The 27,690-nt window shown below is 43.0% G+C and overlaps 1 protein-coding gene across 3 annotated transcripts; it reads left to right on the top strand.

Moving 5' to 3' along the window:
• Window positions 1-3,426: 3,426 nt before the first annotated feature.
• ARHGEF37 (Rho guanine nucleotide exchange factor 37) lies at window positions 3,427-27,399 on the top strand. Of its 3 annotated transcripts, none has more exons than XM_033927691.1 (13): window positions 3,427-3,562; window positions 11,887-12,235; window positions 13,469-13,592; window positions 15,647-15,791; window positions 17,668-17,867; window positions 18,010-18,140; window positions 18,379-18,483; window positions 18,747-18,857; window positions 20,961-21,290; window positions 24,160-24,288; window positions 25,029-25,224; window positions 26,279-26,451; window positions 26,600-27,399. In XM_033927691.1, the coding sequence occupies exons 2-13, from the start codon at window positions 11,894-11,896 to the stop codon at window positions 26,831-26,833; spliced, it is 2,220 nt and encodes a 739-aa protein (XP_033783582.1). In that variant the 5' UTR covers window positions 3,427-3,562; window positions 11,887-11,893; the 3' UTR covers window positions 26,834-27,399. The 3 variants fall into 3 exon arrangements, with proteins under 3 accessions (XP_033783582.1, XP_033783581.1, XP_033783583.1); XM_033927690.1 differs by lacking the exon at window positions 3,427-3,562 and adding an exon at window positions 7,916-8,016; XM_033927692.1 differs by lacking the exons at window positions 3,427-3,562; window positions 26,600-27,399 and adding an exon at window positions 7,916-8,016 and having other exon boundaries at window positions 25,029-25,265; window positions 26,279-26,415.
• Window positions 27,400-27,690: the final 291 nt, after the last annotated feature.

Raw genomic sequence — 27,690 nt, 5'->3', positions numbered from 1 at the left:
TGGTCTACATCATCAAACATTTGGGGACAATCTCAAGGATCTCGGTATCAAGAGAAGAATTATCTGAATACCCATTCACAAGAACCCAAAACAGCCTCTCTGATGTGACCAATTATTAGCTAGTAGCTTCCATCCCCTATTTATCAAAATGATGGAAGGATATGTCACAAAACAACTCAAATGTTACTTCCAATGCTTCAATATCCTCCACCCTTCATAATCGGGATTCAGGAAAAATCACAGCACTGAGATGGTGGTTGCAGCACTTGTAAAATACGACAAAGAATTACTAAGCAAGGGTCATAATGCAATCATAATCCAATTTGACCTAGTATAGACTCTGATTAAATGTCTGAGATCTTCAGTGATTTCAGATTTAGTGGCCAATTTCTCTCCTGGTTCCAAGGCTTCCTAACTATTCAACACTATGCTATACGTAAAGATGGCACCCTCCCAATGGATCTCCCAATGATCCCCACTTTTACCATCAGTGCTTAACCTTCTAATGCAATCCTTGGGACCCAACCTAGACCTCACACACAAAAAAAGATTTCACCAGTGCAGAGAACATAATGATCATGCTACCTGTAATGGCTGCATTAGCCAACACCCTCACCACTGTCAAAAAATGTGTCCACATCACAGAAAACTGAACCTCAACCCACTGCCTCAAACTAAATAAGAACAAAATCAAATTCCTGTGGCTATAACCCTCAACTCAACCATGTTACACCCTAAGAAATACAGTAGATGTCACAGACTTTTCATTAGAACTACAATATTTTTTTTTCCCATGAAATTTTATTGAAAATTTTTATCAAAATACAAAAGGAAAAACTCAAGGGATTATAATGGATGAAGGTATATGAAACAGAAAAGTGATAGCATATGTATCATAAACTGAACTCTCCCATCCATTTACTACAAACATTATATATATACTATAAAAAGGGAGAAAGAAAAGAGGGGAGAGATAAAAGAAAGAAAGAGAAAGAGAGAAATTCCCCAGAGGCCAAAGAGAGAATAAGAAGAGAAAAGACCTGAAATATAGCAAAATGTAGGGAAGAATAGAAACTGATAAGCCACCTACAATCAATAATAAAACAATCTTTCCTTGTGATAAGAAAGCTAAGATCCATCAGAAAATACTTTGAAATATAGGCTTTCAAAATTTTAGTGCAATCCCTAGTTCAAAATGTAGCTGTAAGGCTCATATATGGACTATTGAAATTGGAACATCAAGAGCCCTACTATATGAAAGTACATTGGCTGCCCGCAAGAATCAAGTTTAAATTAGGCATCCCTGCCAAGGAATGCCCCCGACTAACTGAGTTGATCATTCTACTCCAGAGTGCTTCCAACAGATATTCCACCAGAAATCTTTCCACCTAAAATTCCCAGCATGCAACAATATAAAGTCTACCAGGCAAATCACCTTCTCTTTTCAATATCAATTAGGAACCACTCTGTGATCTTGTGACACTATCTCAGGTTCAAAAACTTTTAAAAGCATTTCTCTAGTTTCAAGTTTTATTAATGCTTGATATATTGCTTTACATTCCTTTGCGGTATATATCATACATTGTTAAAAATTAAAAGTAGGGGGTATTACAAACATGATTAAAATGTTAAACAAATCATACAAAAAAACAAACTAGATACAAAAGGGAAACTGGTGGAAATACATTGGTTTAAAAAAAAAAAGTGATGGGGAAGGAAAAAACAAAAGGGCAAGCGGAGAAATTTGCATCATGGTCCAGGTCTAGGTCTTGTACTCATGGTTTTAAGCATAGATTTGAATTTAGAGCAATTCGATTCTTGCTGCAGTGTTGATGGTAGTGAGTTCCATAACACTGGAGCTACCACAGGGAGCCAACCTGGAAGTAACTGAAATGGTAAAGCTCATTTCTAAACAGTGAAATGCAACTCCTGGGACATAACAATGAGCCAAGGATGACTTACTTAAACTTGTAACTGTGTATTTGTAACTGTGACCTAACTGTTCTGATCTACCTGTAGTAGTAACTCTATTGAATGTCCGTGTCAAAGTGTCCATTGTAACTTCCTGGGTAACTGACCCAACCTCTTGTAATGTAATCCAACTTTGAACTGAATAGGTAAAGGCGGAATAGAAAACCCGATTAACATAACATGTCTTGCGGTTTTGAAAATGGACATTTCTCCACCCAATTTGTGGATGTTTTTCTCAAAATGTCCAAAGTCAGACTTAGAGGTCATATCAAAAATGGCCCTCCACATGTCTTGTATGCTAATGGTTCAGTTTTTTGTCATTAATATCTGTCAAAGAGTGAAATTTTCAGTTTCTTTCGGAATAGAGTATGGTTGGTTTCTGTTCTTATAGTCTCTGTGAGATCAATCCAAATTCCTTCGGGAAGAAACACCTATTAACAAATTCAAAGTAAGTCTAAAAACCTTATTTAAAGACATTTATGATAAGTAATTCTTCAAATTTCTAAAAGAAGGACGAGCATACTCTCTACCTAATGTATTGACCTTAATTGTTCTTCTCTCCTATTACAAATTGTTCTCCTCCTATTCCTCTTGTTTCATTTATGACTATTATTGTCTAATTTATGTCTACCCAATGATTTTATCTCTTAATGATTTTGTATACCGCTTAGACAACTTTTTAAGCAATATATCAAATTTTAAATAAAACTTGGAACACTTGGGACCTTGGAACGGTTCACAGCGTGTACAAAAGGGTAGAGTGAAAAGATTGGGGCGCATAATTGAAGTGTTTTTGAAGTGACTTTATCATAAACAGCTTGCAAAACAATTTCAGTATTCACACCAGAAGAAATTGCACTGATGCTGCAATTAATTTCAAGTAAAAGTTCTAGTTATCAATTGTGCCTTGGTCTTAGCTTGATTTGTTAATAAGTGGTTAAGTAAGGACTGAGTGTGGTGACCCTGGGATTGTGATCCTCTGGCCTACATAGACTAAAAAAACAGTTCTAAATAAATTTGTTTTGTATGCCCGGTCACCGGTGTCTGACCCAAAGAGCTGGCCGGTGCCCACAGATTGTGTGTGAGTGAGAGCGGGGTTACATATCCATAAACGTTGCTGGATCCGTGTGATGTCTACAGTTGATTGCCAAACTATTTCCAAATCCACCTAACGGGGTTGATCTAGTTCTGACCTTTGCATACAGGAAGACTTGCCATCTTGCTTTTCTCAGGGAATAAAACTTGGAGGTCAGAACTACAAGTCCCTGCATGCAGTGGGCTAAATCCTGGACCAGAACAACTCTGTCAGGTAACTCTGGTACTAGGTAACAAACCCCAAGGTGCAATCATTGCGTGCCACTGCATCTTGAGGAGAATGTGTGCAGACCGGCTTGGCAGCTTCCTGCACAAACATTAGTTACATAAACATTCCTACCAATTTTTGACCAGCTCTCCAAGCAAGACGTTAAAGTCTGGACTCCAGAAACTTATTCTGGCTTCTGAATGAGGCACCTGTGTACACTCTGTAACCCTATGTTTCATAGATTTCTCTTACTGGGAGATCCCACCTGTTGCCTCAGTCTACACGCTGGTAAGTATCCTTTCTTTTTTTTTCTCCACATCCTGGGCTGAAGCAGCAAATTCATTACCTTTCACATACAAGTGTTCGAAATAAATCAAAATGTATTCTGTAATTGCAAGAAAATCTTGACCTAGTAAATACTGTTGTGCAGTAGTCCCAGCTAGATTTTTTTAGACTGTGAGCTTACCTGTTCCTATCATGTCCTCCTAGTTTTATTCAAGTGTTCTTTCATTTCTGCTACTAATCTGCTTCTATGTCTCATATCTTCATGCATTTTTGTAAGTAAAAGATGTATGAGGGTAAATCAGAAAGCAAAAGCGAAATACATTTAACGGCTTTAATAGAAGTATCACTTTTTCACATAGTCCCCATGAAGGACGACACATTTATTGTACCGTTCAACTAGCTTCTGCATTCCTGCAGAGAAGAAGTTTTTCGGCTGCTCCCAAAGCCAGGTGTCTTTTGCTTTCCGGGTCGCAGAGATGCACCCAGGTCTCGTCACCAATGACAGTTCACTCCAGAATACTCGAATCTTCTTCATACCATCTCAGGAACTGGATCACAACCTCTACACACTGTTGCTTGTGAAGATCAGTAAGCTGTGTGGGAACCTATCGTGTGGAAACTTTCCCATATCCCAAGTCATCATGCGTTATGTCAAATGCAGATCCATAGCTGATATCCAAATTTGCAGCCAATTGAGACACTGTTATACGTCGGTCTTTTCTAATCAAGGCATCCACCCTGTAATGCACGATGTTGATGGGCAACCAGAATGACCTTCATCAGTTACACTTGTTTTTCCCACTTTAAACCTTTCGTTGATTCATAGTGCTATGTCCATACTTAGTCAGTATCCAACGGTGAATTTCCCCAGGTTTCACTTCCTCTGCCCAAAGAAAGCACATTGTCCTTCGATGGTGCAATCTTGCAATGGAGCATCCATGTTTCTGACCTCATGGCTGCCATATGACTACAGGTCGAGTGATGCACTGTGCGTGGACAAACTATCCAACAGGCAATGAACGAGTGCATATGTTGCATTTCGCCAGCTCTGTTCCGCATAATTTAACAATTGCTTTAATTTTTGATTTGCCTTCATATATATTTGGTTGTGGTCACCTCCTCTGTTTCAGTGTGTCTCCATTAAGCTGTCTGTGCTGTATTCATGATTTACATATTATCAGTGTAATGCCTGCATAGGGGCTTTTATGATCTGCTACCGTGTTCCATTGCATCACCCGAAAGCAAGTGCATTGTATGTGCACTTGATGTGAAACAGAGAACATAAGAATAGCCTCACTGGGTCAGACCAATGATCCATCAAGCCCAGTAGCCCGTTCTCACGGTGGCCAATCCAGGTCACTAGTATCTGGCCAAAACCCAAAGAGTAGCAACATTCTATGCTACCGATCCAGGTCAAGCAGAGGCTTCCTCCATGTCTTAATAACAGACCGTGGACTTTTCCTTCAGGAATTTGTCCAAACCTTTCTTAAAACTGGCTACGCTATCTGCTCTTACCACAGCCTTTGGCAACTCATTCCAGAGCTTAACTATTCTCTGAGTGAAAAAAAATTTCCTCCTATTGGTTTTAAAAGTATTTCCCTGCATGAATTGTAATGTGCTTATTTTAAATCACTAATAATTATATCAAATTGTAATGTTTTACTTGAGATATGGCCCTTCAGAATGTTCAGTAGTTTGGCATTCAGAAAGACTGAAATATATGTCTTTTCTCATTTCATGTAATAAATGCACATATGACATTGTTGCTTTTAGGTGATGAATTCTGTCTAGGCTGTACTAGAGCTTTGGTTTGACTGGCTCTGTGCTGTGTTCATGCTTTCTGTGGCTCTGTCTCTTGCTTGGTTAATATATAGTACATCTTCCTTAGATTTACAACGATGATTTGGCTAAGTAGGAGAAGCATTCGGTAACTTTACACTTTTATAGGGAACTCCATGTCCCTCCTAACACTGAGAGCGATGCATAATTGTGTTATGGTTATGCATAGTTCATGTACACAATACATCCTTACAGGAGGAGGAGTTCTCTTGAATCTAGGAGAATTGATTTGGTATAAACATGTGCATATAAGTAGGATGATGGATTATGGCATAATAACTCTGTAACACCACCACAGAGCTCCATGTATTGTAACACCTCACCACTCCTTAGAGTAACATCTCTACAGAAGCTCATGTATTGTAGTGCTTTTGCAGAGGCTCACGTAGACCGCTCTGAATTGACTCCCGCGGTATGGAAGCTCTCAATAATCAATCTAGGATTAAGACCTTTTAGGGACAATATTCCAGGAGTCATTCTGAAAAGTTGCAGAAGGCTTTCAGAAGAGACAGTATGAATGCTCTCTGGAGATCTCCAATTTCTCACTTTTTGCCAGTGACTTTTTCCAAATGGGCATAGTGGATCTCTTTCTGTGTAGTATTTACTCGTTTTTTGTTTTTTTTGATAAGGCAGTGTTTCCCCATTTTCTTACAAAGAAATCAAATCTCAACTCTCACTACTTGCATTCTGTAATTCACCGACTGTCCAGCTTCATTCTGTAATTCGCTTTATCTAGTATTTGGTTTTTTCTGTAATTCGCTTTATCTAGTATTTGGTTTTTTCTGTAATTCGCTTTATTCCATAATTCACTTTATTCTGCAGTTCGCCTTATGTCGAGCTCTATTCTATATTTCGCAGAGTGTCCAACTTTATTCCTTGGAATGTAATTTGCTGATTTTCCAGCCTTCTTCGATGTGAACCGCCTAGAAGTCATTCGACAATGGCGGTATAGAAGAATAAAGTTATTATTATTATTATTATTGCAGATCTTTTGAATGATCAAGGGTGTCTCCATGCAAGCTGTCAGTTGGATTGTTGTTTTTTATTAAGAAAACAATCTCTTGAGTTCGGTGAGTGCAGCCTTTGGAGGATGTCTGTCTCAAGGAGCAGAAAGTCCTTTTTGAGGGGATGCAACACTTCCAGGTTTGGGGAGGACCTGCAACAGTGACAGAGGAGTATGTAAAGTCACTGAAATTCACACTACTATTGTGTATTTTTGAGAGACTGTAATTCTGCCAGGGAGTTTTAACTATTTCCTATCAATTTGCATTTTGGCTTCAGTAAAGCTGTGCCCTCTTTCCTTCCCTTCCCCCCAACCTAGTCTGGTTATTGCAATAAAAATCCTCTGCCAGGGGCCATATATAACATTTGCTCAGTAGCTCTCATCCTTAAGTAATGACTGTGATGCTTTCCTTCCCCTGGGGGCTATGAAGGTTGTCTCTATAGCGTCCCCAGTTCCAGTGCACCCAAAGAGTAAAATGCTCAGCTCGGGGATGGAACTGTATGGATCAGTGTCTCTCAAACTTTTTTTTAGCTCCAGCACATCAAATGGAGCAAATGTTTTCTGTGGCACATTAAAATTGAAATAAAAAAAAAATTGCAAAACCAATAAAAAATTAAATTTGAGGTTTATTTATTAATGTTCTATAAGTTGTGTTTGGGTAATTGTAACAACGGTGAAACTAAGTAAACAATGCGATGGATGAGCTTGTTTTTGAGTGCAATTTAACTCAAAATGTGGCTTGATAGTCAACAAGCAAACACACACATCATCCACCATCTGCAGTTGTTCTTTTTTTAAAAAAAAATTTAATTTATGTCAGAGCTGAAAATCCAAGTTCACAAAGATAAGACGATCCAAATAGAAACAAAGCCTTGATTGCTTTGTTGTTCAAGTTAGGATAACTACTGCATAAAAAATAAAATTAAAATTAGTTGCCCTTAGTTTTCAAGGACCAATCACGTCAAAGAATGATGCTTGTCTTGGTGGTTGTATCCTTACACACATTGACAGACTCCTGCAGAAGTGATGTCATGTCATCTATTGTAGTGTATACTTATGAAGGAAAGGAAAATTAGTTATTTCTTCTCTAGGATGTCGGATGAGGGTCTTCATGAATAAGTTATTTTCTTTCTAATCTTATTACTTTCACTTTGATTATCGGTTTTTATGTGAACCGAGTCGAGCTCCTTTTGGGGAGATGACAAATCCAAGATTTAGATGAGATTAGAAGGGAGTTTTATTAAAATAAAGTAAAATTCTGGAATCTCTTGTGGCACACAATTTGAGATACCCTGGTATGGATGCACAGTGCGGTCGCTGAGCTGCCCCTCTGCTCTTTCATGGAAGGCTCTTGCCTGGCTTTGGCCATCTGTCTCTCAGGCCCTTGGCATTCTTTATGCGTGCACTGGCGCTGCCTTGTTGATCTCACTTTACACAGAATTGCTGGACTGTTCTCACAGAGGGAGGAAATCAGGCAGTGACTGGCACAGCTACAGCAGCAGAGACACAGTGGGCTGGGCTCTCTGCTCCTTGCAGGTTGATTATTAATCTCTCCAAGCTGCAGAGTACAGGGGAGAAGGGGACCGAGGCAGTGAACAGCTTGTCACTTTACCAGGTAAGAATTGTAGAAAGCCCAGGACCGAGGTGTGTTTATGATGAGGGGGGAACGGAGAGGGCTCATGCTGACGTAACTGAATAGAAACAGACCCTGTGATGTCCTCTCTATCGCGCTTTCAAGCTTCATCATGGTGTAAGAATGTAACAGGCCATTCTGATGACAAAGCAGGGGAAAACGAGCCCACCCCTGGCAGATGGCCAGTGCAAGGAGCGGCTGAAGCTCTGCTGGAAATGTCTGGGCGAAGGTCAGACATATGTACTGTCTGCAAAACAGCAGTTTCAATTCTAAGCCTTGCCATAGGTGCCTGGCATGCGGGTGGCACTGCGGAGCTCTGTTTGGCTGGTGTCTGGAGTTTTGTTTACCTCAGAGGGCTATTATGTGCTAGGTTAAAGCTACGAGGAAACTGCCGCAACGATTGCTGTATGTTCTCAGTTCCCTTTTCAACATTTTCCTCCTTTTCTCACCGTATGTGCACCTGTTATTTGGGTGGGTAGCCAAAATGTGTACCTAGGTGCCGATTCTATATCGGTCGCCTAAAAAAAAAATCAATGCTGACTAGTGCGGTACTAAGCGTGATTCTATAAAACGTAGGCGCGCTGCATAGAATCATGCTTAGCGCCACTAGTCACCGTAATTATGCCGGGGTTTTCTTGGCCTAAATGTGTGCGCCTAGGCCAAAAACACGCCCACAATTCGCCCCAACCAAATCCACTTTCAGGTAGGCGCTTTGAACTAGGCGCTTAACTTTCAATTAAGTCCCATTAATGGCAATTATGAGTGAGAGGCCAATTACTAAGCCATTTAGCCCAGGGAATTCAATGAGCGTTGGAGCAGTGTCAGAGCATTTAGCGCTCCGGGCCACAGTAGAAACCTCTTCTGCAACTTACTAAAAAGGGGAGGGGGTAAGTTAGGTGCCTACATCAACTAGGTGCGCCAACGTAGAGTTAACCGACTTTCCCAGGGTCTAGGGTTACCAGATTTTACTTTAGTAAAATCCGGACCCCTAGACCCGCCACCAGAGCTTCATTCCAGTTGATGAAAACTTGCCTACTAAGCATTTACAACCCAGAGGTATTTAAATGTCTCTCATATCTCTCCCCCCCCCCTCCCCAGCTCCAAGACTAGTGATATCATTAGGTCAGGCACTCAGGCTTCCTTGATCAGCTCTTTGATTTATCCCTTTGTCTGCTCTGGTCTAAACTCTCAAGAGAGTGAAGGATTACTTGCAATACTAAAATCCTGTTTCACCAAGGTTCTCTCCTAGAGCAATGTCTTCACAGCATGAACGAGACTTGCATACTTTGGAGCCAAATTTATGTCATACACAACTAGAAGTGGACACCACTGGTTTAGAGTACCTCAAACTTGTAAAAAAACAACTATTTTTCACCACCCTCTTGTCCATGTTTCTTTTGAATGGTCATCTCCCCTTCTTTTTTTTTTTTTTGTAAATCTTTATTGGCATTTCAAACTTTATAATGTATATAATTGAAGAATCAGAAAAAACTGTATAAAAATACATTGTTATCATCACATTATTACATTGAACAATTTATTTATCCCCTTCTTATCTTAGTTATAAACAATAATGTTATATATTATACTATCAATGATCATCTCCCCTTCTATTTGAAATTCCTATGGAACATTTTACCTTCCGGTGATTTACTGAAGCCTGGCGTCAAGACATAAAAAGGCAAAGGAACTCTTCCCTCTTGGGGAAAGAGTTTGAGGGGCAGTTTCCTAGAATCCAATCCAATACGTAGGTTTATATACCGAGTCTTCTCCAAAAAAAGGGGCTCGACTTGGTTTACAAATTGAGTGCAATGGTAGAGAATCAAATTCTGAGTTAAACGACATGCTATAGTATTTGTAGTACAGACCACAATGTCAATAGTCATTCAAAGACTGCGGAAAAAAAGATGTCTTTAAAGATTTTCTAAAGGAAGGAAGATCATTCCAAATAGTCACGAATATATATGTAAAAGACCGAGAAGGGCATGGTGGTTTTATGGTCTCTTGTAGGCTAATATTGTGTAAAATCTGAGCCATAAACTGGAGACCCTCAATCTTTAGGATGAGATTGAGAATATGGGGAGGGGAGGGGTGCAAGCCTAAACCAGTGGTAGCGAGCTTTCGGAAATATAAAATGCTTTTTCCACAGACTTAATGCCTCCAGCTTTGCTGTTTTTAACCCAAATATATACGAGTGTCTTTGAGACTGAACAATAACTGGGCTCCTTCTTACCATGTTTGGTTTCAACCCTAAGAGTAGCTTGTTTTCCTTTTTGCACAAGCTGAAATGAGGTATGTTAGGTCAGGCGTGGAGACGCTGCCTCATAATCTGATGAACACAATTCTTTTCTTTGTGTTTTTCATGCAGTCCAAGCTTTAATTTTCCTATGAACTTTCCACAATGTGCAGCTGACACCCACCAAGACAAATTCCAAGCACCCCAGAGAAAAAAGGGCAGGAACACTGCAGTGCTACCAGCATGGCACTCTGTGTGTGGAGTTTGGTGGTCTCGACTCCTTTTCTACCAATGTGTGACAAACAGAATCACAGCCTAGCTAATGTATCTGGGGCAAAGGGGGAATTAGGGTCACAAGGAGCAGTGTGGGGGTGCTGAGGCTGTAGCTTTAACCGCTGTGCCCTACTCTCCTCCGATACAGTATCAGAAGTGAGCCAAGTAAAGCTCTGGAACGCGTTGCCAGAGGTTGTGGTAAGAGCGGATAGCGTAGCTGGTTTTAAGAAAAGTTTGGCCAAGTTCCTGGAGGAAAAAGTCCATAGTCTGTTATTGAGAAAGCCACTGCTTGACCTGGATTGGCCACCATAAGAATGGGCTACTGGGCTTGATGGACCAGTAAGGCTATTCTTAGGTTCTTATCACTGATGAGGTTGGCTCTTGGGCTTTGGTGGAATGAGGCATTTTGACATCAGGGAAAGGGATTGGGACTAGTATACTGCCTTTATGTACTTTTACAATCTTTTGCATACAAGTACTTCAAGCATTTTCCCCTTTTTTGCGTGCTCACAACCTATCTAATGTACCTGGGGCAATGGGGGGATTAAGTGACTTGCCCAGGGTCACAAGAAGCACCATGGGATTTGAACCCACAACCTCAGGGTGCTGAGGCTATAGCTCTAACCACTGCACCAAACTTTTTTTGTGTTATACTGTCTGTGCATCTTGCTTTAAAGAGCTGCTTTACAAAATGTTGTTAATAATAATGATGTAATTAAAGCAATATTTAAAATTTAGATATTAAGGGCCAGATCCTATAAAGTTGCATGCACAAATTATAAAATGGTGCCAATTGCATGCCAAACTTAATTGTTAAATTAACCAGTAATTGCGTTTAAGTGGTGTTAATTGGTTCTAATTTGTAGTTATGTTTATTAAAATCTTTATATACCGCATATACAGCCAAAAAGGATCAATATAATTCAATCAAAATTATGAAAAGAACTCCATTTAAATAATATTTCTAACACGTAATATCCGATAACATCCAAATTAATAAAATAAAATTAGTTCGTGCCTGAATGCTATAGTGCACAGTTACAAAGGGGGCGTGAACAGGAGCGGACTGGGGTGTGTCTTGTGGGCGCACGCACAAGTTGCAACATATCATGACTTATGCACACAACTGCCAGCCATAGTATGAGTGCTCGTATTGAAAGTTAGACACACCCATGCCAACTTGCGCTCCATTCTATAAAGATGATTTTGCGTGCAGTCGATGCTTAGCACCTATAATTTTTGCATCTAGCTGTTGGCGTACGTTCTTGAATCTACCCCTAGGAATGTGACGTCAGCACCATCACCCATTCATCTTTTTCTTTCTCTCGCTCTCTCACTCCCAGGGGTCATATGGCAGACTCAGATATATATGATACACCTTTTGCCAGTGTACCTACTAAAATGCAGGATGTATTACCTACGGTAACAATCTCTGAAGTAGATGATGCATCTCCTGCAGAGGCCAACGCTGGCTTGTATGAAACCACTCTTGAAGTACTGGGCAAAGATCTGAACATTGTGTTTCCACCAAAGACAGCCCAAGAGAAGGAATCCATCTATGAGGAAGTGGGAACTTTAAGGAAGTCAAACCCAACCCAACAGCAGGCTGTGGAAGAGTTAATCAAGACAGAGAAAAGCTACCTGCAGACGCTCCTGCTCCTGGCATCTGACATTCAAGATCGGGTCAAACAGGTAAAAGGATACAAGGGTTCTGCAGCTCTTTTTTTTGTAAATAATTTTTATTAAAATTTTTGTGAGTTACATACAAAACACAACAGCAAAACAATCAAACTATAGCAGAACCAGTAAGGTCTTCCGTGCTAATCCTTCACGAAGACCTAAAGAATCCAAACCTCGCACCTAAAGACCTTCCTCTCCCCTCCCTACCCCCCTACCCCCCACCCCAGCACTCCAGTGTCAAAAGTTCAGCTCTTTTTTTAATTTAGTTAGCTTGAAGGGGGGAGGGGGAATACAACTGCCTCTGAGGGAAGGGCATTGGGCTGTACCCGATGCATGTGGAGACTGTTAAAATGACCTTCTGTTGTGCAGGAGTTAAAATATGGAACTCCCTTGTGGGCCAAATCAAAAAAGGGTAGTTTTAGAAAATTACTCAAGATGCAATCGTTTGTAGGCCTTTTACAAGTCAATCATTTTTTTAGTGTTGTTGATGAATCATTCATGACCCTTTGTATAAGCCTTTGGTGTTACTTTGTAGATATGTTCTCTGAGGATTATTTGTTTGTTTGTCTAATTATGTTTTTATAATTTTATGTAGGTAAATTATGTAAACCGTTTAGTTTTAAACAGTATAGAAATTTTAAAAATAAACAAATAAATACATGGTTCTGTAAATTAAGACTTTTCATGCAGTAGCTTTAGAACATCAAGCCAACGAGCCTGTCGGTCATGCTGTAAACCCAGCATACTAATCTGAACTTGGTAATATTTATCATGAATTCCCCCCCCCCCAGCTAATGAATCATTTAAGAGAAAATTTCATAGGGAGCACCTAAGTACATGCCCCAAATGGCTTCCACTTTAAGCCTAATTTCCTGGTGTGTATGTTTCTTTATAAAATAGGCACCCAGAAGCGGCCCCAACAGTAAACAAATCCATATACCCAAATATTCACCTGCTCTGAAGATAACATAAATTTCTGTATGTATTCTATTTGTATTTTCACATATTTTATAAAATGATGCAGGCAGATCTCACCTGTGCCCAAACGACTCTCTGGGAGTGCTTACTCATAGTCTGTATAGAAGTGTGCACAAGCTTTTGGTGCATACCAAGTAGGCTTTACATGTGGATAATGCTATGTAAAATGACCTCCAAAGACACTTCCTCTATCACATCACTTCTGGGTTGGATGAGTCATTTCCTCAGTCCCTTCTGATCTGAGCATCTCCTTTTTTCCCCCTCTAGATTCATGGCATCGATGTGGAAGGGCTTTTCTCAAACCTCAATGAAGTTCTCCAGGTTTCCAGAGCTTTCCTCAAAGAATTGGAGGGCGTAGACTCTGAACAACCTAATCAACTGCTTCAAATCAGTACGTTGGAAAGAAATTCTTGCTACCCAGATACCTCTCTGTGCACTTAATCATTTTTTCTCACTGGTTCTTTCTGTCTTCACTTTCTTCACACTAGTGAATTGTTATCTACTACGGCTTCAGGCCCTGGGAAAAATGAATAGGCTGATACTCAAAGCTACTTAAATGTTTGCCAATAGCCAGTGAATGTTGTGCACTTCTGCGCTCTGGGTGAATGTATATCTGTAGATTTTCAGAACCTATATGGTTAGTATCAGTACACTTCACCTACTTCCAGTCGCTTCTGTCTTTCACAACATCCTGGGGCTCCAGTAGAGTCTTGGACCATGGATTCAAATCCAGTCATTTCAGTTCAGTTATAACTAGGTGCGCATCCACATTGCAAAAGCAACAATCACTGCTGCATTAATTAACATAATAAACATACCGGTAATTGGGTGTCTTGGCAAAACAGCAAAGATCGATTGATCATGGGCGTATTGGTCAGGCAGCTTGAGGATTAGTACCCACGACGATTGGAGGATCTCAGTTTCCATCACCCTCACCCTCTTGCCGACTTTCATAGTGTTCCTCACCTCACCCTATCCTGAAATGTCCATCAAAGTAACCTGCAAATTCTATTTTAAATTTTATTAAAAGATGTGTGACTACTTGCCGTTTCATGGATAGGTTCAAGATGACGATCAACTAAAAGAAGAAGGAAATGATGCTGTAAAACATAAGCATCGATAAACACCATCAACGGACAACATGAAAAAATACAAATGTTTGTCAAACATAAACTGAATAACAAAAAATGTAGTTCACCTTCCTAATGATATTATTTATATGTTATCTTTACACTCGTATTCCATATTATTGGTCCAATGGGACCTTCCAAAGTGGTGTACAAAGTATTTAATTTAAATTAATTATCTACTGAACCATATGAAATTCAAGGCTGATTTCAATGGGAAAAGAAAGAAAACTAGAATGCAAACAAGATAAAGTAAACCATAGCTATTAAGAAAAGAACAGCCATAAACTATCACAAGCCAATACACTTCAAAAAGTCCATCACAACCAGCCTTGCGCTCAACTAAGGGTTGATGTTAGAAGACTATTTTCAAATGATACTTGTTTTGCGATTTTTTTGGGACGACACAGGCTTATGTTTATTTCTGTTTGAGGTTTAATCTGATACCTTATAGGGACCCCTGATGAAGGCGTGTTAACCGAAACACGGACCGTGTCGGGTCCCTTGGTTTATAATAGGTGGTGATATTAACCTTAATATATTATTGCTCTAATAAACTTAACCTACATCTTGTATGCTCGTCTGCAGTTTTTCTTGTTTTCGTGTTGTATTAGAGAATGACATGGGGGACAAATTTTTCCCTGTCCCTGCGGGAACTCATTTTCCCGCCCCGTCCCTGCAAATTCTTTTCCTATCCCTGCCCCCATTCCTGCAAGCTCCATCCTCACCTGCACAAGCCTCGAACCCTTTAAAATCCTAAGTAGCGACATTCTAAAGCTAAGATTGTGATGTCATAATGCCTCATTCCACCAATGCCTAAGCTCCGTCCTCATCTGCAAAAGCCTCAAACACTTTCAAATCCTAAGTAGCAACATTCTAGAGCTCAGATTGTGATGTCATAATGTCTCATTTCACCAATGCCTAAGCTCCGTCCCTCAAACACTTTAAAACCATAAGTAGCAACATTATAGAGCTCAGATTGTGATGTCATAATGCCTCATTCCAACCAATGCCTAAGCTCCGTCCTCATCTGCAAAAGCCTCAAACACTTTCAAATCCTAGGTAGCAACATTCTAGAGCTGAGATTGTGATGTCATAATGCCTCATTCCACCAATGCCTAAGCTCCGTCCTCATCTGCACAAGCCTCAAACGCTTTAAAATCATAAGTGTTCGAGGCTTGTGCGGTTAAGGCAGAGCTTATAGGAATGGGATAAGGACAGGGAAAAATGTGTCCCCGTGTCCAGCTCTTCTCCAGCTCCCAAATCCCCTGCTGTTTGTGATTTCTCTTTCCTTGCACTCTGCCCCCTCATCTCTCAGGTCAGGTCTTCCTGGAGTTCACGGAGGATCTGGAGAATGTGTACAAGGTTTATTGTGCTAACTATGAGAAGGCCGTCCTGCTGCTGGAAAGTTACAAGAAACAGGGCGTGGATCAGGAAATTCTGCACATCCTGCAGCTCACAGCGTGAGTAAGAACAATGCAATAATTACGCAGGTGCGCTAGTCATGTTTACAGGGCTTTTAACACACAGGACTACACAACATTATAAGTGATAATAAGTTTACAAGTTTATTATATTTGATATAGCATTTTATAAGACCAAGCTTATTCAGCAGTAGACATAATAAAAAAAACTAGGGTTACCATATGGCTCCAGAAAAAGGAGGACGAATTGAGACATCCGGGTTTTACTTCCATTACGCCCTCTGGAAGCGCATTCCAGGTGTCCACCACACGTTGTGTAAAGAAGAATTTCCTAGCATTCGTTTTGAATCTGTCCCCTTTCAACTTTTATGAATGCCCTCTTGTTCTTTTATTTTTTGAAAGTTTGAAGAATCTGTCCCTCTCTACTCTCTCTATGCCCTTCATGATCTTGTAAGTCTTTATCATTTCCCCTCTAAGTCTCCTCTTCTCCAGGGAAAAGTCCCAGTTTCTCCAATCTCTCAGCGTATGAAAGGTTTTCCATACCTATTATCAGACGTGTCGCTCTCCTCTGAACCCTCTCGAGTAACGCCATATCCTTCTTAAGGTACGGCGACCAATATTGGACGCAGTACTCCAGATGCGGACGCACCATCGCCCGTTACAACGGCAGGATAACTTCTTTCGTTCTGGTAGTAATACCCTTCTTGATTATACCTAGCATTCTATTCGCTCTCTTAGCGGCCGCTGCGCACTGTGCTGTCAGTTTCATCGTCATGTCCACCATTACCCCCAAGTCCCTTTCTTGGGTACTCTCATTCACTAACATCCCTCCCATCGTATAGTTGTACCTCGAGTTTCTGCTTCCCACATGTAACACTTTACATTTCTCAACGTTGAACTTCATCTGCCATCTCGTCGCCCATTCCCCTAGTTTGTTCAAGTCCCTTTGCAATTCTTCGCAGTCCTGTTTAGTCTGAGCTCCACTAAAAAGTTTGGTGTTGTCCGCAAATTTTATTATCTCACACTTCGTCCCTGTTTCTAGATCATTTATGAATATATTAAATAGCAACGGCCCAATCACCGAGCCCTGCAGGACACCACTCGTGACCCTCCTCCAGCCTGAGTAGTGGCCCTTTACTCCTACCCTCTGTTTCCTGTCCGACAACCAGTTCTTGATCCATCTATGTACGTCTCCTTCCACCCCATGGTACCACTGAAGGACCTAAGAAGTTTACAACGTTGTAAAAGAAACCTCTTTGACATTCTCGCTCTTTTGTCTTTCTTTCCTTTTAACATTTTTCAATTTCTCACCTTCCAACTCCTGACACAATTTAAATGCTGTTGAAGTCGTGTCCTCTTATCTACAGGCTGATTCAGACATCTACCCCATCTGTTTTCTCAAGAAAAATGAGGATCCCCCCACCTCAGTTTCTTCTGTGTACAACCTGCAAAGTTTCATGCAAGCTAAAAGTCCCTAGAAAAATCTTTAAAGAGACATGTCCTCACCTACTCTCCCACTCACACCTTTTCAAATATTGACATGGTTCCCTCACTGAAGGGAATTGTACCTCCCAGAGGCAATATTATCTTCTCATCTTCCTTCAAAAAGTACATTTTGTTGTCAGTCTCTACTGTGTATCTTGGGGTATGAACTATCCTTAGCTTCACTGATAGGATTCAGAATCAGTTCACAGGTGACCCATTCAAAATCTCACAGGACACCAGCAGAGCTGTCCTCCAGATCACAACCCAGTCTTTCTCTTGTACCGCATAGGCTGACCTGATCCTAGTTTGATCTAGGTGCATACATGCATGAACATCTAGCTTTGATTTGCATGAGGCTGTGCTTCAGGTGGGGTGAAATAACCAAGCCAGTGCCCATCCTCCTAATGCCAGTCATGCTCTCTTTTTGCAGGCCCCACTTCAATGCCCAAAACCTGAGCTTTTTCCTGGTGATGCCCGTCCAACGGATCATGAGATACCCCTTGCTGCTGAAGCACATCTTGGGAACTCTTCCCTCTAATGATATTGCTTACTCCTCCCTGCAGAGGGCGCTGGCTGCCATGGAAGAGCTGAACTGTAATATCAATGAGTTCAAGCGCTGCAAGGAAGTTGGTGAGTAGCAACTCTGCTGGAGAGAAGGCCATGTTCAGGTGTTGCATGTGGTTAATAAGGGAATCCCTTCAGGAGCTGTGCAGGGGTAGGGAGGATCTTTGGATGCTTATGACTTTTCTCTGCCTATTTAATCTGAAAACAGCAACCAAATACACAAAGGTGGAGGACCTGAGTCTAATGGAACGTTTATCCCGTCTTAACAAGCACACCATCTCCAAGAAGACCATGCGCCTGAGCCAGCGTCTAAAGCAGGAGGCTGGCCTTGTGCCTCGGGTAAGGTGAAAGCTGTTATCGTAGCCATGATTCAAAAAATAAGTTTGTACAAATTCCTGGAAGTGAAGTCTACATAGCATGGAATTTTGCTGCCAGATACTTGGAAGCTAGGTTAACCCTGTTGGAAAGAGGATTTTGGTCTGACCAGTGTGGCTATTCCTATGTTCTTATGATTATAACAATAAATATTTAATAAAGGTTGAATTATTTCACTTGTTCCTTCTACCACCTTCCACAGACGGAAAGCAAAGAATTTGATGTATTGGTGGAGAAGTTTCAGGATTTGACTTCGCAGGTGACCCATCTGAAGGAGAACTTGACAACCTACCTGAAGAATCTGGAGGTGAGCTGTGATCAACGTAGGGTGTGTGTGTGCAAGATGGGCAGGCAGATTTGGAGCTGAAGAATCGCTCAGCCCATCGATGGCTCAGAAGACGCAGTACAAGAATAATGCAGAAAGGGCATTGGAAAGGCTGTGATTGGTGGGTCTCTTGAACTAGGAGTTCCAAGAAAATCATAGCAAATGTATTGTTATGGTGTTTGAGGTTTGTGACAACCTTGTGCATGGGTTAACCTTGTACTCTCGGTGTCCTTCCTTTTGTACAGGTATTTCTCATTGTTACTCCTCACACCTGTGAGCTGGATATCACTGATGGGCCAGTCCAGCAGTATCGCTGCTTTGCGGAAAGCCTACATCAGATCACCTTCCTGGAGTTTGTAAGTGACCACATTAGGGGAAGAGCCTGCAGCTTCTGTGCTACTTTAGACATCAAATTTACCTGCTGTAAAATGCCGTGAATTAATTTTTTCATAAAGGTGGTTAATAAATCTCAATAAGTAAATAAATAGATAATACAATGCAGTCTCATTTATCCAATCTTCGCTAACATGACTGACCAACAGACACCCCTCCACCCCCTTGGTGATATTATTGCATCGCTGTTAAGAAGCACAGAGGGAAGTTTTGCACCTGAGACAATTTATTTTGGACCTGGGATCCTGATTTTGCTGCCTTTATGGGTTACCCAGTGGTGTAGTGAGGTGGGCAGGGGGGAGAACCGCTCCATCTTCCCGGGGCTGCCGGCGCCTCATCTCCTTTCTTCCCCCCCCTCCCGTGTACCTCTAGAAATGTTCACCAATGCGAGCTGCATCTTCTACGTGCTGCTTACGCTGGCCTCATCTCCCTTCTGATATCACTTCCGGGTCACGGAACCAGGATATGATGTCAGAAGAGAGCCAAGACCGGCATGAGCAACAGGTGTGAACATCAGTACCTAGAGAATGACACATTTGTCCCCGCAGGAACTCAATTTCTCTGTCCCGTCCTCATGAGTTTTGTCGCTGTCCCTTTCCTGTAAGCTCTGCCTTAATTGCACAAGCCTCAAACACTTATGACTTTAAAGTGTTTGAGGCTTGTGCAGATGAGGACAGAGCTTGCAGGAATGGGGCAGGACGGGAAAATATTTGTCCCTGTGTCATTCTCTATCATTGCCCAGATCAGTGGTTCCCAACCCTGTCCTGGATGACCACCAGGCCAATCGGGTTTTCAGGATAACCCTAATGAATATGCATGAGAGAGATTTGCATATAATGGAAGTGAGAGGCATGCAAATCTGCTCCATGCATATTCATTAGGGTTATCCTGAAAATCCGATTGGCCTGGTGGTCCTCCAGGACAGGGTTGGGAACCACTGGCCTAGATGTAGCAGTTTGACGCCTGACTGTGTTCAACAAAGCAGGTGCTGAAATAGTCCGAATGCTCATGATCTGCCCATGTCTCTCCCATGTGAATGCCGCCTTTGCGGTTACACGCTAGAACATTTGGGCACCTCCAGTATGCTGCATAACTTCCGTTAAAGGGCTGGAGGCAGTTCAAGCCATGTAACATGCGGGAAAGATCAAAAGTGCTGTGTAGAGGAGGAAGCGCTGAAAAGTGACCAGGCAGGAATCGAGGCAGAGCATCTAACGGTGAAGAGATGGGGACTAGGAAGTCAGAGCAGGGAACAGTCAGGCCAACAAAGTGCCTCTGATGACAGGCTTCATATACTTCTGCTCTGCTATTCAATTCAATCCCTGTCCTCTGAGGCACGAATGACACGTTGACAAAATTTATCACTGTTCCCATCCCTGCCTATAACCGTGGAAAACCATCCCCATGTCATTCTTTAAGGAGAGAGGGAAGAATCAGAGTATGAATGGACACAGCCAGGGCAGGATTAACCAATAGGCCAAATAGGCACGTGCCTAGGGCCCGAAATGGTCAGGGTGCCCCGATGAAGGAGGGCATCAACGTTGTTTTTTCCAAACGGCGATGGGCCCCTCCAGCATTGACCGGCAACGCGGGCCCCCCCCCCCCCCGATCGTCAACGTGGCCCCCCTATCAATGAAAAGTAAGACAAGCAAGCAATGCGGGTAAGAAAGGCAACGGGAACTGTAATTGTGGAAGCGGTGCTGCTTGCCCAAAGCTTCCCTCTGACGCAGCTTCCTGTTTCCGCCTGGGCGCATGGTGGGGCGGGGCAGGGGGGCCCAGTGTACTTGTGTGCTTAGGGGCCCTCAACGAATTAATCCTGCCCTGGACACAGCCACTGACCCTCAAGCCTTGCTTTGAAGAATGCTGGTGTAGAAGGACTGAGGTTGAGAGAGACACTAAAGAATGACACGGGATTGCTTCCTATGGTTATTTGCGGGGACGGGAACGGTGATGAATTTTGTCTCTAGCACATGTTCCTCTGCTCCTGATAACATCAGGCCACCAAGGTCCTCAGCCTTTATGTGACATCTACTATTTGTTCAGCACAGACTTTCTTACTTACCTTACAGAGGAGGAGACTGGAACGAGTGGTTTTCCAGCCACTGTGCAGCCTTGAAAAATCCCTAACGGGGCCCCAGCAGCTCATCAAGAAACGTCTGGTGAAGTTGCTGGATTATGAGCAGCTGCAGGAGAAGAAGCGCGAGTCGGGCATCGTCACGTATGAAGATGAAACAGCCATGAGCACCTACCGGGCTATTGATTCCATGCTTCTGGCCGAACTGCCCAGCGTGAATGAGGTGGCTCACAAGTGGTTGGGACAGATCCTGCGTGCCTTCGTGACCCTTCAAAGGGACTTAGCCAAGCAGGTGCTTCAAGTGGCTGGAGACCAGCTGAGTAAGGTAACAGATGCTTTTTTCTTGAAGCAATTCTTTGCCTGCTCTTCTCTGTTGGATCTGGGACATGTTGCACTGATTTCAGTCCTTGTCCCTGTCTCTGGGCCCTTCTTCTAACATTTCTAGCCTACCGTTACAGTGGTCTTCACTCCCAGTCCTCGAGGGCCGCAAATGAGCCAGGTTTTAACGATATCCCTAATGAATATGCATGAGATCAGTTTGTATATAATGGAGGTGGTATATATGGAAATCTATCTCCTGCGCTTTCATTATTAGATACACACAGACACCCAGAAGAGCTAGTATCTGCTCTGTGATGCTTAAATTTAATCAACACACATGGAACATCGAAACATGACGGCAGATAAAGGCCAAATGGCCCATCCAGTCTGCCCATCCGCAGTAACCATTATCTCTTTCTGTCTCCGAGAGATCCCACCTCCCTATTAGAAACATAGAAAGATGATGGCAGATAAACATAGAAACATAGAAAGGTGACGGCAGAAAAGGGCTACAGCCCATCAAGTCTGCCCACTCTAATGGCCCACCCAGTCTGCCCATCCGCAGTAACCATTATCTCTTTCTGTCTCCGAGAGATCCCACCTGCCTATTAGAAACATAGAAAGATGATGGCAGATAAACATAGAAACATAGAAAGGTGACGGCAGAAAAGGGCTACAGCCCATCAAGTCTGCCCACTCTAATGGCCCACCCAGTCTGCCCATCCGCAGTAACCATTATCTCTTTCTGTCTCCGAGAGATCCCACCTGCCTATTAGAAACATAGAAAGATGATGGCAGATAAAGGCCGAATGACCCACCCAGTCTGCCCATCCGCAGTAACCATTATCTCTTTCTGTCTCCGAGAGATCCCACCTGCCTATTAGAAACATAGAAAGATGATGGCAGATAAAGGCCGAATGGCCCACCCAGTCTGCCCATCCGCAGTAACCATTATCTCTTTCTCTCTCCAAGAGATCCCACCTGCCTATCCCAGGCCCTCTTGAATTCAGGCACAGTCTCTGTCTCCACCACCTCTTCCGGGAGACTGTTCCACGCATCGACCACCCTTTCCGTGGCTTCAGTACAAGTGGTGAAAAGGACCCTCTGCACTTAATTACAACAAAATCATGGAGAGAAAGAGACCTGAGAACATTTTCACCACAGTCACTGGTCTCTAAAAAGAACTGCAGCGTTAAGAAGTTTGTTTTTTTAGAGCCCCCCCAATGCAGAAACAGACAAAGACGCCTTTACTCTCTCTAGTACCAGCTTCCGCTTCTCAAACCTTTAACCCTTGAAACGCCAAACGCTTCCCCATCCTAATGTCTTACCACTCCCCATTTACCTTCCTTTTCTACTAATTTTACTTCAATGTTTTTGTTTTTTTAAACTTTCCCTCCCCAACTTCCCTTTTGTTCCATGTACGTCAATGTGAATCCGTCTAGTATGTTTAATATTTGATAAAATATGCTTTTATTTACCTATTTTAATTGTTTTCTTCAATCTTTTTATATTGTACACCGTTTAGACGCTTGTTTTGATAGACGGTATATCAAAAATAAAGAAACTTAAACTTGATAATCCGAAAAGTCTGTGTGATGGCTCGACTCGCACGTATTTCAACCAATATGGCCTGCCTCAGGAGCCTGATTCAAAATATTCAGTTACTTGAGTGGTGTAGCTTACAATGAATGAAACACCTAGTGTGGCTTGTGGAGATTTTTCTCCTAGCCCCCATGCAGGACATATTGTACTGAAAATAAGGGGTGAAAATTTTCTCAGGTCTCTTTCTCTCCACAATTTTGTTGTAATTAAGTGCAGAGTAGAGAATGACACGGGGATAAATTTTTCCCCGTCTCTGCGGGAACTCATTTTCTCATCCTGGAGAGTTCTTTTCCTTTCCCTGCCCCATTCCTGGGAGCTCCGTCCTCATCTGCACAAGCCTCAAACCCTTTAAAATCCTAAGTAGTAACATTGTAGAGCTCAGACTGTGATGTCATAATGCCTCATTCCACCAATGCCTAAGCTCCGTCCTCATCTGCACAAGCCTGAAACCCTTTAAAATCCTAAGTAGCAACATTCTAGAGCTCAGACTGTGATGTCATAATGCCTCATTCCACCAATGCCTAAGCTCCGTCCTCATCTGCACAAGCCTCAAACCCTTTCAAATCCTAAGTAGTAACATTGTAGAGCTCAGACTGTGATGTCATAATGCCTCATTCCGCCAATGCCTGAGCTCCGTCCTCATCTGCACAAGCCTCAAACGCTTGAAAATCAATAGTAGCAACATTCTAGAGCTGAGATTGTGATGTCATAATGCCTCATTCCACCAATGCCTAAGCTCCGTCCTCATCTGCACAAGCCTCAAACGCTTTAACATCATAAGTGTTCAAGGCTTGTGTGGTTAAGGCAGAGCTTACAGGAATGGGGAAGGGACAGGGAAATTGAGTTCCTGCGGGGACGGGGACAAATGTGTCCCCGTGTCATTCTCTAGTCCTTTTGTCATAGCTGCCTTGTACAACTATACTGCTAGTTGATGACTGATATATTTATAGTAGTAATTTATTTGTTAGATTGTTTGTGGAAGCAAAGCAAAGATTTTAGGCAGGTTTGGAGAACGGCTAGAAGGGAGCAATTCACACCATCCCAGAAAGTCTCTATTCCAAGCGCCTGGTGCAACAAGGTTGAAAACATGGAATAGGAGTTTGTGCTGGGGGAAGGGCATAAGTAAAAGCTGCTTGCTGAGAGGGAGATTGGACACGTACTGAAAAGCACTGTGTGAAAATGGAAGGGAACGGAGAGCCCCCCATCCCCCAATCTCCTGCGTTTCTCACAACAGGATGGTCATTCTTTGGCTGGCTCTTGTTTTTTCACAGTCGCCTCACAGTCACGTCCCCACGTCTGCGTTCTGGAAGCTGACTGAGGATGCTTTGCACCAGTTTGGACCACAGCTGAGCGAGTTCTGCAAGAACTTTGAGCAGGTCCTGCCAAGTCCATCTGTCCAGGTCAGTAAAGAAGCTGCTCTATCCATGTTTTATGTTAAGAACATAAGAAGAGCCTTACTGGGTCAGACCAATGGTCCATCCAGCCCAGTAGCCCGTTCTCACGGTAGCTAATCTAGGTCACTAGTACCTGGCCAAAACCCAAGGAGTAGCAACAGTCCAGCATCTCAAAGAATAGCAAGATTCCGGAACCCCAATGAGAGCAACATTCCAGAGGTGAGATTGTGATGTCATAATGCCTCATTCCACAGTGCCTCAGAGCCAACCTCATCAGTGATGTCACCATGGCTTGATTGTCCTATACTTGGCTCACGTAAAAACATGAGAATAGCCATACTGGTTCAAACCAATGGTCCATCAAGACCTGTAGCCCGTTCTCACGGTGGCCAATCCAGGTCTCTAGTACCTGGCCAAAGCCCAAAGAGTAGCAACATTCCATGCTACCGATCCAGGGCATTCTCACTCCAGATGGTCTCACAGATTTATGTATAAAGTTCAATTACCCGGATAATATCACACAGGCATTCTCAATCCAACATCCGAGTATCCAAATGCTCAATGTTTGTTGCTTAATGTAAATTTTCAGAAACTTTTTTGGCTGATTATACCATTAATCTTTATATAGAAAAAAGGCCTCAGAAACACCTCTATTAATCTTCTCTCTTCACTGCATGGCTTAGTTGATAATGAACTTTTCAGTTCTTGGCGTCCCTGTTTCTGACTGTTGTTGCTCCCTTTACCAGCTTCTGAGCCCCACAACCAAACAGCAGATAATGTCTCTTGTGAAGAAATACGGCCCAGACAAGGTCTACCAAGTGACAGGCAACATCAGTGGCAGCAGAGACATGGACTTGACTCTCCAAAAGGGACAGGTGGTGGCCCTCCTGCATGACACGGACACCAAGGGCAACCGGAACAGGTGGCTGGTGGACACTGGAGGTACAAACACCCAACAACAGCCGTAAGGTTAGGGCACGAAGGTAGGGTTGCCAGATTTTCCTTTCGGAAATTCATCGTGTGAATCTTACCCTAACTCTAGATAGCAACTGAGTGTAGTGTGCGGAGGGGGGGGGGTTGGTTTTCCCCTCAAAAAACAGGGTCACTTTGTAACCCTCACAAATAAAAAATTGTCGGGTCTCGGTGTATGCTGACGCGCAAGTGTTCGGCGTGTGATTGTCGGCACGCCAATGTCGGTGTATTACTACTACTACTATTTATTATTTCTGTAGTGCTGAAAGGCGTACGCAGTGCTGAACATTTTAACATACAATAGACAGTCCCTGCTCAGAAGAGCTTACAATGAGGTTTCACAATCTTATATTGTACCAGAGACCAAGAAGGGTTAAGTGTCTTCAGTGGCATAGTGAGGGTGAGAGGCACCCCTCCCCTGCCCCCTTCTCCACCCCCCCATCCGCTACTTCCCTGCCCCCTCCTCTTCCCCTGTACGTCTTTAACATTCTTGGTGCAAGCAGCAACCCCAAGCTGCTGCTCACGCCAGCTTCAGCTCTTCCTCTGATGTCACTTCCTGGGCATGGTCCAGGAAGTGATGTCAGAGGAAGAGTCGACGCTGACGCAAGCAGCAGTTCCTGCTTACACCGGGAATGTTAAAGTGGTATGGGTTAAGGGAAGGGGCACACATGCGTGATAGTGGGGGGGGGGGCGGAGAGGAGGATGGGCCCCCTTTACTATGCCACCGAGTATCATGCCTGCGATCACAAGGAACATCGTGAGATTTGTATCCTAGCTTCCCACACAAATCACTAAGCTATAAATCCACTAGGTGCAGAGGAGCAAGACCTGAGATACTCTCTCCCAGGGAAGGTGTTTTAGAATATTTTAGAGGTTTTGTAAGTTTGCACTGGAAAGGCTCAGCTGCAGTTCAAGTGTTAATAACTGAGGGTTTAGCAGTTTGAGTTCTCCCTAGTATTTTATCTGTACTATATGTAACAATGGGAAGCGTTGTATCTACTTACCCTATCGGCTCCACCTACAGGTTCTCGAGGTTATGTGCAACAGGGCAAACTCCAGCCGTACCACCTGGTCCATGACCAGACTCCCTTGCAGCAATCCGCAACACCAGATAATGACACGGAGAACCACCAGCATTCTTACACCATGCAAGAGATCCCCACTGCAGAGGTGCCCAGCGCTAGGCCACCTTTCCACGTAAGTGTACAGGAATGCAAGAGACCTGCGTGCCGGCAATATAGTGAGTCTTGCACAGTGATTTCGGAGCAGGTGCAACGAGTTGCTTAGATGCGGACACAGTAGGCTCTGTTGCTGTATTCACGTGCGGTTCTCTTCTGATTTACAGATGGTGGCGGCGTATGCTTTCTCAGCACGGAGCAGCCAGGAGGTCAGCCTGCAGCCGGGGCAGCTGGTGAGAGTGCTGGAAGCCCAGGATAAGATGGGCAGTCGCCAGTGGAGTCTAGTGGAAGTCAATGGACAGAGGGGCTACGTGCCCTCCAGTTTTCTGATGGCGGTACCCCTGCAGAACCCTAGTACCTGGGCAGCGCCAGGATGGACATTTCCACCCCAGCAAACGTAAGGAGATTCCCTCCATCTCAGATTGAACTAGGAAACCACGCACGAAGTGAGACACAGGCGAAAAATGGCAGCGCAGAGAAAGCAAGTAGTGGACAACCCTTCCAGATGTGTCCACACGTCAGGAAGTTTCCGGAATGGAAGTGTGAACCTTTTTGTGTCTGACCTGGTTTGCTAAAACGGCCTTCTTTCTCACCCACCTAATTACCTCTATGACCTTGTCAAATGAGATGTATTGGACAGTGATTTCCTCCTTTGGATATAATCATTTAAAACAGGACAAATTTTGAACGAGGCAAACCATATCTGGTTCTTTTTTGGGGGAGGGGCGGGGGCATAGGTGCTTGTGGAGGAATGGGGATTCTGGAAAGGTGTCTACCATGTGGCCCATAGATACTTGTTTTGCAATTTGTCATCCACCGCAGTTGTGAATCAAATTGTGAGGCCACCAGGACAGACAGGGAAAATGCTTGAGGACCTGAATAAATTCATGTAAACCGTTCTGAGCTCCCTTGGGAAAATAGTAGAGAAAACTGAATAGTGTGAAAAGTGTCTGTCTCTGGTAACCAGAGCTGATACTGTGATGTCACAATACCTCATTCCACCAATGCCTAAGAGCCAACCTCATCAGTGATGTCACAATGGCTTCATGGTCCTATATTACTACATTTTGATTTCTAGAGTGGTTCAGTGGTTAAAGCTACAGCCTCAATCCCACGCTGCTCCTTGTGACCTTGGGCAAGTCACTTAATCCCCCCATTGCCCCAGGTATATTACATAGATTGTGAGCCCGCTGGAACAGACAGGGAAAAATGCTTGAGGACCTGAGCTCCCTTGGAAAAAAACTGAATAGTGTGAAAA

Source organism: Geotrypetes seraphini, chromosome 18, assembly GCF_902459505.1.
Source record: "Geotrypetes seraphini chromosome 18, aGeoSer1.1, whole genome shotgun sequence".
NCBI lineage: Eukaryota > Metazoa > Chordata > Amphibia > Gymnophiona > Dermophiidae > Geotrypetes > Geotrypetes seraphini.
The sequence above is the reverse complement of the archived record's forward strand: the minus strand, read 5'-3'. Positions and strand labels throughout refer to the sequence as shown.